The sequence below is a fragment of the Sceloporus occidentalis genome, unplaced genomic scaffold (assembly GCF_023333645.1).
Source record: "Sceloporus occidentalis isolate IW3139 unplaced genomic scaffold, rSceOcc1.0.p SCAF_1, whole genome shotgun sequence".
Lineage (NCBI taxonomy): Eukaryota > Metazoa > Chordata > Lepidosauria > Squamata > Phrynosomatidae > Sceloporus > Sceloporus occidentalis.
The window spans coordinates 308,694,198-308,708,675 of record NW_028316981.1 but is presented as its reverse complement, the minus strand read 5'-3'; the positions used below and the strand labels follow the sequence as shown (position 1 = coordinate 308,708,675).

At 40.1% G+C, this 14,478-nt stretch overlaps 1 protein-coding gene across 3 annotated transcripts in view; it reads left to right on the top strand.

Moving 5' to 3' along the window:
• Nucleotides 1-14,013, top strand: part of LOC149324218 (protein ARK2N-like) — a 69,020-nt gene extending 55,007 nt beyond the window's left edge. For 2 of the 3 annotated variants that reach the window (XM_089497795.1, XM_089497800.1), the window contains exons 4-7: nt 8,050-8,232; nt 10,414-10,540; nt 11,573-11,704; nt 13,379-14,013. In XM_089497795.1, coding sequence (XP_089353921.1) covers nt 8,050-8,232; nt 10,414-10,540; nt 11,573-11,704; nt 13,379-13,562 — 626 coding nt within the window. In that variant the 3' untranslated portion in view covers nt 13,563-14,013. The remainder of the gene's footprint in view (nt 1-8,049; nt 8,233-10,413; nt 10,541-11,572; nt 11,705-13,378) is intronic. The other variant, XM_089497805.1, reaches the window with a different exon arrangement.
• Nucleotides 14,014-14,478: the final 465 nt, after the last annotated feature.

Sequence of the window (14,478 nt, the reverse complement as noted above, 5' to 3'; positions counted from 1 at the left end):
AATAATGAATTTGTGAAAAAAACTGTGTGGTATGACATTTGTTTCTGTTTTTCAAATTCAGCACCCAAAAATGCATTAAAAACAGCTACAATCTTTAGTAGGCCTCTGTAATTTTAAACCTATTTTTCCCTCATCCCTGTGTTTATTTTGTGCTCATTCTCATTTCCAGATGGCCATTTTCAGAGAATGCCTGATTTGTGTATTCTTGCATGGCAGGAGTTGTACTACTTTCAGTCCCTTCTAACTGATTAAACACTGCAGTGCCTGTTTACTCAGAAGCAAGCCGTAATGTGTTGAGTGGAACTTACTCAAGGAAAAGCATGCATAGGATTGCAGTTTGTGATGTAGAAAACATAAAAATGCCCTGCATTTATGTACACCTCAGTTAACAAAGGGCTATTTCCACCAGGAAGTTTTCGTAGATAACCTTGAACCCAGTTATTGCATAGCTCCTGTTCACTCCACTGGTGCCTGAACAGAAGAACTTCTTGGTAAATTATGTCCCAAGAATCTACCTGCCTATCTCCCATTCCACTACCCATGGTCTGTTCAATTTGCTCTTTGACCAGGCTGTTGTTGGGGTTAACTGAATTCAAATAGGCACAGTAATTTTCCCTTTTCCAACTTGCATTTGAAAGTTGAACCTAAATGCAATATTCAGAGAGATATAGCCATGTTAAATCTGTAGAATCAATATGTAGAGAGATCTTGTTGTGCCTTTGAGATTTAACTGAAAAATGAAGTTGGCAGCGTGAGCTTTCTTTCAGTTAATCTCAAAGGTGCTACAAGATCTCTCTACATGCCAAATGCAACATGCAGTGGGCCCTTGTTATCCGACGGGATTTGGTTCCAGGACCCCCCATGGATAACAAAATCTGTGGATGCTCAAGTTCCATTAAATACAGTGGCATAGCAAAATGGTGTCCCTTTTATAAAATGGCAAAGTCAACATTTGCTATTTGAAATTTATACTTTTTTTAATATTTTCAAGCTGTGGATGCTTGAATCCATGGAAAAAAATCTGTGGATAAGGAGGGCCTACTTTATAACATTTCTGTTGACAAATGGAAGGCATTCGACTTAACACCAGTTTCTTTTTCTGTTTCTTGTTTAAAATTAACCTTGGAAGGATAATCCTGACTTGTTTTTCTTTACTTGACAACTGTTTATTATTGTTCAGCATGCAAACTACCACTTGTCTGATGTATGCTAAATTTAAGCTAAGTTATAAGGTATGCTCTTTGGATGTGTGGAAGATACAAGAGTTGGAGCTACAGATAGCAAGTTTATGCTTGTATTTCCTACTGATGAAGACTTTCACCCAAGTTATTCTCTGGGTAGGTGATAAGAATATCACTCTGCATGTATATACATTTATTATACTTTTTTGCATGATTATACATGTAGGAGTGGTACAATTTTGACTTTACTCATATTGTTTTCTAAGTAGACACTTCTTCATGGTCTCTGTGCTGCACACAAACGGGTTTTCATGCTTGTGCAGGGATGCATTCAGAATGTTGTAGAGCTGAGTAGCTTGGTGGGAACCTTGTCCCCTCCCTGTTATTGCATATGTCCAAGACTGCCAAGCTCCTGTCAGTTACTCTTCATCCAGAGGAACCTCTATTTATTCCCTGCATGGCTGAGTAACTTCCTCCCTTTCTACTTTAGCTACTTATCTCAGCTTCTCCCTTTAAGCTTTGTTTCACCCATGGACTAATTGTTTCTTTGTCTTATGGGCATTCTGAGTGTCTTTACTTAGTGAAGGACACTTGGTTCAACAGTGTTTTATTTGTAGAGGCTTCACTTCTCAAAGCTTTACTGTTGGGAGCAGTCACTTCAAGTTGCAGACTAGGCTACTACTAACCATCCACATCTTAACAGTCTCTGGTGTTGGCCCCATCAACTACTGCTGTATTGATAAGCAGGGGATTCTTTACCTCTGGCTTCTCCAGCACATGAATCGAAGGCCTTTCTGTCTGAACCTAGGTAAAAAAAGGGGATCTCACCAGTCAAGACAATCTGAACAGAAGATGAAGAAGAACTCCAAACTTAAAGAGAAGAAACATAAACATTCAAACCAACTTTCTGTGTCAGCACCAGCCACTTCTCTAGATTTGACCACACAAGATGATTTGACACTAATTGTTCTAAGTCATTCGGGGGGGGGGGGGGGTAGGGACAGGATCCAGCTTGATACAAAGAGATTTCCAGGTTGCATGGGAGAGTTACATAAGCCTTAGTGGAAGGTTTAGTGGAAGTGGCTGTAATCATCACATAAAAAACTGGTAAAATGTTTCCAGCCAGCTCGTCGTACCCACCTGTCTCAGCATTCAGCTCCTCTAGCAGCCCTCTCGTCCTCCAAGTAGGCCCAGTGTCTTGCTTAACAGGCCATCAGTACCAATCACAACTGATCTCCAGCCTCTCTTTATGCAAGATGTTGAAGAACGTCTTGAAAAGAACCTATCTGCTCCACAGCCTTCGTCTTCTCCTCATACTGCTTCTGAAACCCACACTGTTACTTCACCTTTGCATTGTGACTCTCCTAGACACAGAGCACTTCCACCATCTCCAAGATGGGGCAGATCTCTTTTCTGGACAGAACTGTTCCTATGTGTCTTCTGACCCTTCTTATTGAGATCATTGGTACTAAGAAGACTTGCCCTATGCATCAGTGCCTTGCATGGACCAATACAGGCAAGAACATCTATGGAGAAAACCTCCCAGATCATATCATTCTTATTCAGTTTTGTATCGAGATTGTTATAATTACCACGAGTTTGCCTACTATAACTTTTCATGATGTTCTCTGTGTATTGAATACCGAAGTTGTTCTAGATTGTTTCGCACTTACCTTCCACCTTGTTCTCCTCAGCTTTTTACTACACCTTTGAGAACAGGGTCTTGCATTTTCCTCACTCACAGTATATTTAACTGCAATTATAGCCCATCAGTCAGTGTCTCCCATCTTCTATTACTCTATTTTTCTATCTGGTAGTGAAGAGATTTCTCAAAGATCTATAACAATAGCATTTACATTTCTATACCACTTATCAGTGAACTCAGCACTCTCTAAGTGGTTTACAACCTGTAAGCCAATTGCCCCCAACAAGCTGGGTACTCATTTTACTGGCCTACATAAGGATGGAAGGCTGAGTCAGCCTTGAAGCCCTGGGACTGAATTAACAACCTTGTGGCTGCAGTACTGGCATTTAACCACTTGCGCCACCAGGATTTAACATATCTCTACCCATTAGCTTCACCCTGGTTTCTGTCACTGGTCCTATCACAATTAATGCACAAACCTTCTGAGCCTCTTGCATGTGTAGACAAACATCTCCATACCCTGATGGTAGTCTTTCTTGCCACTATCACTTCCGTAAGATGAGTGAGTGAACTTAGAACCCATCAGTGTGATGAATCTTTCCTTTTCTTTCACCATGACAAAGTCTTCCTCTGTCTGGACATTACTTTTTCTTCCAAAGATGTTCTCTCCATTTCATTTGAATTAAGACATTGCTATCTTCTACTTGCTGCCATCATCAACTCTAGAAAGGGTGCTCCATTGTTTTCACCAAGCATTAGCCTTCTGTGTTCAACGTACAGCTACTTTCCAACATTCAAACTGGTTGTTGATTTGTTATGGAGGGCCCACCATTTCTGGAAAGCTTCATAGTCACCTATTTGTTTGAGGTACAGAGACCATGGAGGACAGGTTGCTTACCTGTAACTGTGGTCATCTGTGCCTTCACACAACCTGCCCTACCTCCTCCCTGGTTCAGGTTCCTATTTACTCTCTGACAGACTGAAACTGAGGGGGCTAATTTGATGGTCTTAGAAAATGTGTAGTAAATAGGGAAGGTGTTACTGCCAAGCTACTCATCTCTAGAACATTCCGATTAGGTTCCTGTGCAGGCATGAAGGTCCCTGTGCAGGCCGTTTGTACGAGGGCACAGAAGACCACTTGAAGAACCAGTTACAGGTAAGCAACCTGTCCTTATCTAGACTCAATTGAATCTGCTTTTGACAATATTGCTAATAATTAAAGTAAATCTGTGTGAAAACTGATAAAAGGAATTATGAGCAGCTTCTTAATTGGTTAGTTAATAAACAGTCAATATTGTACTTGACCCTCGTATCTTCTGCACTCAAAACTTTTTTTTATTGACTATGTGTTGTCAGTTGATACCAAGTTGCACTGAACTCTGATGATTTTGTTGTGGGGAGAAAAAAAATACCACTCTTAAAGTCTGCATTATAATTAGTTGAGAACACCTGTTCTCTGCCTTACCGCTATTACCAAATTGTCATTACCTGTAACTGTGTTTTGAATAGCAAATGTCAAAATTTTTCAGGATTTCTCTCTCCTTTACACAGTCATCAGCGTTTAATGCTGGCTCATTTTCCCCTTGATCATGCCAGTATTTAACCACTCATTTATCTTTTTAAGTTCTGTCTGTCTTACTTTCTGGAATTCTAACCTTGTTTCAGGAAACAGTTGCTATTTGATACAGATTTCTTCTTAATTTATATGTTTCTTTACTGGAATTGCAAAACTGATTTAAGTGCATCTTTTAACAATAAACTTTCTTGCTGAGTCAACCATTTTGTTTTTAAAAACCTAGATCTAAACATTTCCAGATTCCTGTTGGTAGCAATGTCTAAGCTCTTGGCAGTGTTTCAGCTTGATAGCTAAATGGAACTTCAATATTTAGAGGCAGTGTGTCTCCAAATACAAGTTTCTAAGTTGGGTGGGCTGGTGAGAAAGTCTTTTATCTTCATGCCCTTCTTTGGGGCTTTCTGGGAACATCTGGTTGGCTGTTGACTTTGACATTAATCACATAATGGAGCACATTTCTATACTGCCACTGGTTATAACACAGTTGTTGTTGTTTTTAGGTATGGGAGCTAACAGCTCCTACGTGTAAAATAAGAGGTGCCTTTGTATTGAGTCAGCACCAGTACTGTCCATGGTTCTCCAAAATGCTGTGCAGAAGTATTTTCAAGCTTCATGCCATGATATCTTTTATTTGGGGTTGCTTGGGAATCTCTTATACAAGGAAATGATATACCAGGCATTATAATCCATTCTCAAATCCCCTTAGCTTCTTTAAGATTGTTTTTATATTCCATTGTAGAATAGAATGAGAGCCATTTCTCTTGACAGTGCATTGGGTTTCCTGTCTCAGTATTTCCATGGTGGTGTTATGTGACCTGCAGGAGGGGAACAATTATATATTAAACAGAGCTTGGAAAAAGGTCTGTCCCCACTGCTTTTTGGACTGTAATTCCCAGAATTCCCAATGGCATACTAGCTGGGGTAGAGTCCTCTGGGAGCCACAGTCCAAAAAAGTAACTTATCCAAGCTCTTACCATTAAGGTGTACAATTCAGTGGCCTGAGATGCAAGTCAGTAGCTTAGAAGACTTTAAACGGGAAGGAGACAGACATAGGAAGGAGAGGTCTGTCAGTGAGAGATCAAGGCAACAGACACTGAAAGCTGAGAGGAGTTGTAGAACTTAGACAGACATGTGAGGAGATGTCTTATTCAGAGGGTGGGTGGGACATCAAGAGTATTTAAAATAAAACTATTAAGATTATACAAAGGTTGAGAGCAGTTCAGGTTATTGCTCCTGCAGATGGATCTCCAGTTCATAAAATAACGAAGGGATACTATCAATGTTTTTCTTGGTCTTAACGATTGATTCTGAAATAATGGAGTTTTGGATATTGGATTAGCTCAAGTATTATGGAAAAACCATGGTTTGGTAGTCACAACTGTTCTGTGTTTCCATATACCAATTCCCTCCTGCAATTCTAACTTTGTGGGAACCATGGGTTGTATTATCTGTATTGGGGAAACTTTGGTGACTGCTCTTTCTATGATATATCTCCAAACTACAGTTATAATCCTCCTCTTCAAACATTGACTTCTGATTGTGGTTTGAAGATAAACTATGATTAATAGTACCCATGGTTTGCTGAATTTAAACCTCAGGGCAAATTATTATTCTCAGGAACATTGAAGTGCTCTGGGGAGTGAGCATGGAGTAGATTTCTGAAGCCATGCCATGATTTTGTCTTGTCTGAACTAAGCCATTGGTTTTTCAGTGTATCCTGATTTACCACTTTTTCTGAGAAGTCTCCCTCTCTACTCTTTCTGTTTACATGGAAAATATCTAAGTTACCAAAAAAAAAAAAACAAAAAAAAACCCCACCAAATCTTTATTGAGAACAGGCATGTTTTACTTTGATTTTATTTCACTTGGAGTTATTTTTCCCTTCTTGCCTCGCCTAGCAACAAAAACATACTACTTTAATTTTGAAAAGAATTGCATGCCATTTTTTAGTGTCTCTGTTTAAGCGAGTTGAAATAGAAGAGTCATCCTTATTTGTTATAAGTTCACAAATAAATCATGTAAAACTTTTTTCCCAAATTTAATTTGCCAAAACGATTTCCCTTCTCATTTAAAAAAACAAAGCAGCAAGCTATAACCCTTTATAAGATTGGATAGAAGATTTAGAAATCTGCAATGCTTGTTCTCTGTGTAGCGTAGAATTTGACAGCATAAGCAGAATTGTAAGATTCCTGGATTTCTTTTGTGGGATGAGGTATCTTTTACTTGAGCAAAAGAGAGCATCCTTGCAATTGGTTTGCTATATTAAACTCAATTTGATGCTCTTTATGCACATCAAGCTCCCTTGCCTGGCTTTGTTTTTACCTTGGCCAAATGCCTAAGTGAGGCTTAAACAATCACAACAATTTCAAAACTCTATGCTGTGAAAATTAAATAAAGAGTCCAAAAAATCCACTTATATAAGTATTCTGTTAGCCCTGGTGGCACAGCGGTTAAATGCCTGTACTACAGCCACTCATTCACAAACCATAAGGTTGTGAGTTCAGTATCAGCCAGGGGCTCAGGCTTGACTCAGGCTTGCATCCTTCCGAGGTTGCTAAAATGAGTAGCCAGCGTGTCGAGTGTAGTTAACTTACATATTGTAAACCACTTAGGGAGTGCTTGAGTGCACTGATAAGCGCTATAGAAATGTATTTGCTATTGCTGTTGCTATTGTGTGTGTGTGTGATTCCCAGTTCTGTTCATGTTGTCTTTTGATCAGCCTTGACTGAAGTGGGTATTTTTTCCTAAACTCTGCATTAGGTGTGATTGAATTACTTACAATGTACACATGACAGAACAAACTGGTTCCAAAGGAATCTGACTCTTGACTATCTAGATAAGTGCTACTCAGACAATTTGTGAACCATTACCTGTCAGTCCGTGGCCAATTTCCAAGAATTAAAAAGAAAAAACCAACCTTCAGTTGTAGCCGTTGGGAACATACATGATACCAGTCCCTGGCACATTAGGAAAAAAAGATTTAGGTTGTCCACATCAGATTATCTGTTCTAGATATCTATACATGCTTCTTTTCAGCTAGGAGAGATGCCCAGACCCATAACTTGTGAAAAAATGCCAGACACTTTTGAGATTAGGGGATGCTTCTTAGACAAACTATTTTAGTCTAGTGATGAGAATCTTTAATTTTAATTCAGGGGAAATTTGTTTGCAGGTCTATCTGAACAAGAGATTGAGTACACATCACTTTTTTCACACTCATATCTTCAATTTTTGAAGTTATTCAAAAGTTCAGAAATGCAAATTTTGGCTACTAGGGACATGTTAGGCAAATCTGGCCTGCTTGCACAGTGTAGACCAATGACACATTTAGAGATCTATAGCTTTGTACTTCTTGTGAGATATAAACCTTATTCTTTTTAGCATGATGTTCCAGGCAGTCATCTCTTACATGTGATATGAAACATTTATTCATTTAATATTATAACAGCTTGTATTTTTATTATCATGAAGCTGTACAGTTCTTTTGCATTCATCCATTTCCATCACTACTTTTGCTCATTTGATTTTTAGCGTTAATCCTAGAGATATAGATAGTACAATAGTCATATGGGCTGCATTTCTCTATGTCTGCATGTGTGTGTTCCGAGATGCCTGTAATCTAATAGCTGTGGGTTTTCTTATTTTCCCAGATGGACCGCCAGTTGTGGCTCATTATGATATCTCAGACACAAACTCTGACCCAGAAGTGGTGAATGTGGACAATCTATTGGCTGCTGCAGTAGTTCAAGAGCACAACAGTTCTGTTGTTAAGCAAGACACTGGGCCTACTTGGAGGACGAGAGGGCTGCTAGAGGAGCTGAATGCTGAGACAGGTGGGTACGATGAGCTGGCTGGAAACATTTTACCAGTTTTTTATATGATGATTACAGCCACTTCCACTAAGCCTTCCACTAAGGCTTATGTAACTCTCCCATGCAACCTGGAAATCTCTGTATCAAGCTGGATCCTGTCCCTACCCCCCACCCCCACCCCCGCAACCATGACATTTTAGCTACGGCACTTGGGCCTGCAGCAGACAGACCTGCAAGCCCACTTGGATTACAAAGCAGGCCAGTAAACTCTGAGATTTATCCAGTTGTTAATCAAGACAATAATAATGAGTTGGTTTGATCCCCTTTACTTTTAAGGACATGTGGGGATAATATAGTGGGTCCTTGGTATTCCAGGATCTCCTATGGATACCAAAATTGGTGGATGTTTTAAGTCCCATTAAATACAGTGGATAGTGAGATGGTGCCCCTTATGTAAAATGGCAAAATCAAGGTTTGCCTTTTGGAATTTATTTACTTATTAATATTTTCAAGCTATGGATGCTTGAACCGGTGGATAAAGAATGGCCAACTGTATGTTGCTTTGATTTCAATAAGGCCTTTGACAAGGCCCCCCATGACATTCTTGCAGACAAGCTGATAAAATGTGGGCTAGACAATGTGACTGTTACGTGGATTTGTAATTGGTTGACTGGCTGGACCTAAAGGGTTCTCAACAATGGCTCCTCTTGTTCGTCCTGTTTTCTGCTGCTCCAGAGACTAGAACATGGAACAATGGATGCAAGCTATAGGAAAAGAGATTGCACCTTAACATTAGGAGGAACTTACTGGCAGTAACAGCTGTTCGACAGTGGAACACACTCCATTGGAGAGTGATAGAGTCACCTTCTTTGGAGGTTTTTAAGCAGAGACTGGGTGGCTATTTATCAGGGATGCTTTGATTGTGCGTTCCTGCATGGCAAGGGGTTGGACTGGATGGGCCTCGTGGTCTCTTCCAATTCTGTGACTCCATGACTCTATCCTCCCTGCCCTAATATGAGAAAAACTGATGTCTCTCTCTCTTACAGTGGTTCCTGTATGGACATGAGCATATTTGAGTGAATCCAATAGACAGTTATTAAAAGAGCAAACATGAAGTTGCTGGTGTTTTAACCAATATTTTGTCTTTATCGAGGGACCCCCACATGTCTTTGACATGGTATCCACTTTCTGTAACGAATGCGTTTTGTGGTTGTACAGGTCCCACATACAGTGATCCTGAATATTTCCTCAATATAAGTGGGCCAAATCTGGGAAATTTCTCGATTCACCTTTTTGTGGTAGTAGCACTGTCCACAAGTACATTTTATCTGTCATGTCAGATATGTTGAATGTGCCCCAATTAAGGATTTTCCCCTTGTCATCCATGCTCTTGTCACCTTTTTTGAGTCCAGGAAGAAATACCAGTGCGCATACAAAGCTGAATATGTTTTGAAAGTCTTCTTCATTAGCTATTAAACATCCAAACATTAAGACAACGGAATGTATTAAGAAGACCACTACAATTAAGAGGGGGAAAAATAGGACCTTGGGAATTGAAATGTCCTTTCAGCATTTGCTCATAAACTGACAAAAGCAAGCTTCTCCGTGCCTTGTACATTACCAGTGGTGAAAGGGACAACATCTATCTGGTTGTGTTTCACTGGTACTTTTGTACACATATTGTCATTTTATGGTTCTCTACATATAGCTGAAGTAATTTGTTTCTTTTCACGTATATCTTTGAATTATTGTGTTGTAGCATCTTGGATGTTTAGTGTTAATGTATAAGTGGCACAGCTGATATTCCATTTCCTGTTTCAAAATCAGAAATACACAATCCATTTTGCGGAATTTTGATGACAGGATATAAACTATCTGTTGTGCTACCAGTGTCTTGTGGGAAGCAAACCCTTTCTTTGCATGGCATTTTATATCAACTGTGTGAAGATTTACTCATTATGCAAGAGTGCCTGCTAGAGTTGTCAAAAATGTGTCTGGTAAAATTGAGACCTCTCACCCACCAACATCTTTCTGCTATTGTTGATTGCTATTTATGCATATCAGTCTATTCTGCACCTGCAGTGTAATGAGTGGGACCCTTGATATGTGTAGGTGGTGAGAAATACCTTCCTACTGAGTATTTGCAAGATGATCAAGCTGCTAAGTCTCAAGGCATGTTTGCCTTTTGCTCCTCTTCTGCAGATCACTTGGATGCTGGATACCTACCAAGTGACAAAACCCCCACCAGCAACACCCAGGTCAATGAAGAAATTAATATTGCCTCATCCGACAGTGAAGTGGAGATTGTGGGAGTTCAGGAACATGCAAGGTGCTCATTACATTTTTCCCACTTCTGTTTTTACCATTGAGTCTGATTAAAAAACTGGAATATATATATGTCATCGGATGAATTGCTCATACAGGTTGAGCCTCCCTTATCCAGAGTTTTGAAATTTGAAATATTCCAAGAGCCATGGGTGGCCGAGATAGTGACACCATTGCTTTCTGATGGTTCAGTGTACACAAAACTTGTTTCATGTACAAAATTATATTAAAATATTGTATAAAGTTACCTTCAATTTACATGTGTAAGATGTATAGTCCGCCCTTTCCTTATGCAGGGGATCCATTCCAGCCCCCCCCCCCCCCCCCCGTGCATATGGAGAATTCTGTGTATGATCAAGCCCCATTTAAATGAATGGGGCTTGTGCACATGGGAGCACAGTGGCGTGTGCGCACCATGGGCACATGTGGCACTATGCCTTATGGGGGCGCGCCACCGCTTTTCCCAGTGCAGCTTTCAGCATATGCTGAAAGCCGCATAAGGTGCACCTGCGTATGATGTGGGCGCACTGTATATGCAACATAAATAAATTTGTCTTTAGACTTGGGATCTATCTCAAAGATATTTCATTATGTACATATATGCAAATACAGGTATTCGGGTCTAAAAAAATCCAAAACACTTCTGGATCCAAACATTTTGGATAAAGGAGACTCGATCTGTACTACTTTTTTTTGTTGACAGCAAATAGGTAATTTTGCCTCTCCTTCCTCCCATTATTGAAATCCATTGCCTTTCCTGATTTAACCTTGGAATTATGTACAAATTGAAAACATGCCTAGTGTCAAATTAATGGCAGTGGTTTTAAAAATTTTATGTTGCACTTATAATAAGATGAACATGGAGGTGGAAGAGGACAGGAAGGATGCCTTCAGCACCATATCTTGTAGAAGTATGCATTGTTAAAAGCTGCTGGAGGTTTGTTTTTTGAGGGGGGTAATCAACTAAAAATGAACTACAGAACTCATAGGAAAGTGTGGGTATAAAGTCTTAAGAAGATCTTTTTTGAAAAAACAGGAAAGAAGTTTGTCAGACAGCAGGGGAGAACAGAATTCCAGTCACAGGGAGAAGTGAAGTGAAGGCAAAGAAAACCAATGAGGTGACAAAAGGAAAGGCAAGCTGTGAAAAGGAAGAGCCATTTGAACAAAGGTGCCAAGACCAATTATATCTCAATTTCCAGTTGAAAGCCAAATCTGTGGAATTATGCAAACTCCTTTTGGTGCATTTGCAATCCCCCATGGAATTCTGCATACTAGTGGGAACCCCTGTGTCCTGACTATTAACATGTGGCCTCCAGCCACAGGCAACTGGGATATAGTTCTGGTTTCAGACTCCCCCCCCCCCCAAAAAAAAAAAAAAGGAGGCCCCAAACAATGCAGATGGCCTTGATTATGATTGTCTAAAAATGGCTAGGGAGAGAGAACACATCTTGGGGCCATTGGTTAATTAATTGTTCCAGGCTTCTGCTTCCATGAAAGAGTGAACAATAAGCAATCTCAGATTTACCTTTTAAGTTCCCAAAAATTGTTCTGGTATTTAAAAGCAGATGTTTTTTTTCCTCTCAGATACATTAATATGTAAGCAGTCTTACATGAAAAGGGTAGAGGCAGAAGGCTGGAATTCTGTCAGTTCTTCCAAAAAGTAACTTGAAACATGGCCCTTAGGATCATCTCACCCATGCCCTTCTCCTGTCAAACAGGAGAGCAATCTTAGCTGGCTTAATATGCCTATGTTTTCCCATCCTCTCTCCACTCACATGAGCAGGGAACATAAGGGAACATGGTAGGAAATACGAAGTCTGTGTGTGCTTCTGATATCTTCCAGCCCTCCCTCAATGAATTATGCAATACCTGTTCTGTGGTGTTTATGATTTGAATATATCAATGAAATAATATTTCTTGTGTTATTAGCTATTTCTGCAGAAGACAATAGGGATATGAAGCCTGTAAATATCCTTGTAATAATGCTTTCCAAGAATCTCCTAGATGTTGGTTGGTCTAAACCAGGATTGGGCAGCTTCAGAAGGTCCAAAGGCAATTTTCTGCCCTTGGAGTCCTCTGGGGGCCTCTGGGACTGTCAAAAATACAAAACCAAACCAAACCCTAGAAAGCCCCAAACAACAACAAAACCCAAAGTGACCATAAGCTTCTTTCTGCTTTTGAAAATCATATATTTGTTATGTAAAATAGTTTAGGCAGTGGGCCATTGTAACTTATTTAAAAGGTGAATTGCTGCTTCTGGACACTTCCAAAGAGAAGTAGTTCATTTTTTATTTTTATTTTTGGTCAGGACGTTGGTTTAGAAAGCCCGGAGAAGGGGTTGCAAAAAGAGCCTTGAGGTCCACTTGTGACCATAGGCCTCATTTCTCCCTCACCTTAACTAAGCTCAGTCAGTCTTCAACCCTCCATTATTCTCTTTCCCTAAAATTCCAACCCTCACTCTTGTAATACAGGGGTGGTGTTGCTAACCTTGGCAATAATCTTGAGTTCCATAGATTGCATGAAGCGCTATGAATTCTCTCAAGCACTGTATACATTATGATAATTCAGTGTTTGACTACTGATGATTGCTTCATACTTAGAACGCTACTTTGCTTATGTACATTTAATGTCTCTTTTATGTCCTGCTACGACACACATGGTTCTCAATTTATCATTTTGCACAACTTGGCTGCCTCCCTCTCTCTGCTGTATGCAACACATGCATTACAGATGGCCCCTTGTTGAAGCTTTTAGGTGGTGGACCTGGTTGTACACTCAGGGGGAAGGTCTAACAGGCATGTTTCTGCTGTGTCATCCCCCCCCCCCCCCCGTTTTGCCACAGATGTGTCCATCCTCGGGGAGGAGTGATTCAAAGTGTGTCTTCCCGGAAACACGGCTCAGGTCTGCAGTACACCCGGCAATCAGAACCATGGACAGGAGTGGCTTCTTCGCAGAACTGGTCTTCTCCACCTGAAGTGGTAGATCTCACACTAGATGAAGACAGCAGACGCAAATACCTACTGTAATGCAAATTCACTGTGTTTTTAGTCACTTAGCCCTTTTCCTTTTGTGGCACAGACGTTCCTGGATATCACCTTGATGTCCAAAGCATCTGCTCCTGGCATTCTGGAATTCAGACTCCTCTGGGAGAATTTCCTCCTCTTCTCCTGCCACCCTGTTAGCATTGCGGTGTTATTTCAGAAATTTCCTTGAAATACTCTCTCCTTCCTTAGTCAAAGGGAGCTTCCCTATTATGGAAAACTTAGCAGCACTGAATGTCAGTGACACTTCCAAGTTTTTAACTGTGTGATTAATTTAGAGCCTTTGTTGATGGAAGCCATGTCACATTCCTGGCCACACCTTTTAGAGGCCTGTACAATTTCTTTAATTCACCACTAAAATGGATGTTGCTGGTACATGTGGGGTTTTATTTTCTTTCTCCCTAGCAGTGTAAGCATTAAAAAAAGCACCACTAGATTTGTTTATGGCTCTGAGTGTCCCCATCATGATTGTAGTATAACTACAGGAATTTTAAAGTGTTGAGTTGTGGCCAGGGTGTTGATAACATGTTGGTTTGATTATAAAACCAGCAAGACGTGATCACAAAAGCTCTGTAATGTGCACTGAGCATCTTTATTTAAGATTCAAAACATTTTTCTTAATATTATTTCTACGTTGCATATAGCTCAGTGCTGAGTCTTCTGACTGAGCATATTATTTTCTTCTAGACTACTGTACTGTTACTGGTCATTGGGCCCAGCTTGTTACAGCCTTTTTCTTCTCCCTGCTCCTTCCCCCTAAAAAACACAAGGAAGCCAGGCATTGCAAAGCCATCAGTATCCAATTCTGATCTTTGATGTGCTTTTCAAGTTAATTTTTCAAGGTCCTGGTGTAGCCTAAACCATCTTTTTGTGTATTGGAAGATGTGTGAAAGTGGAGTTG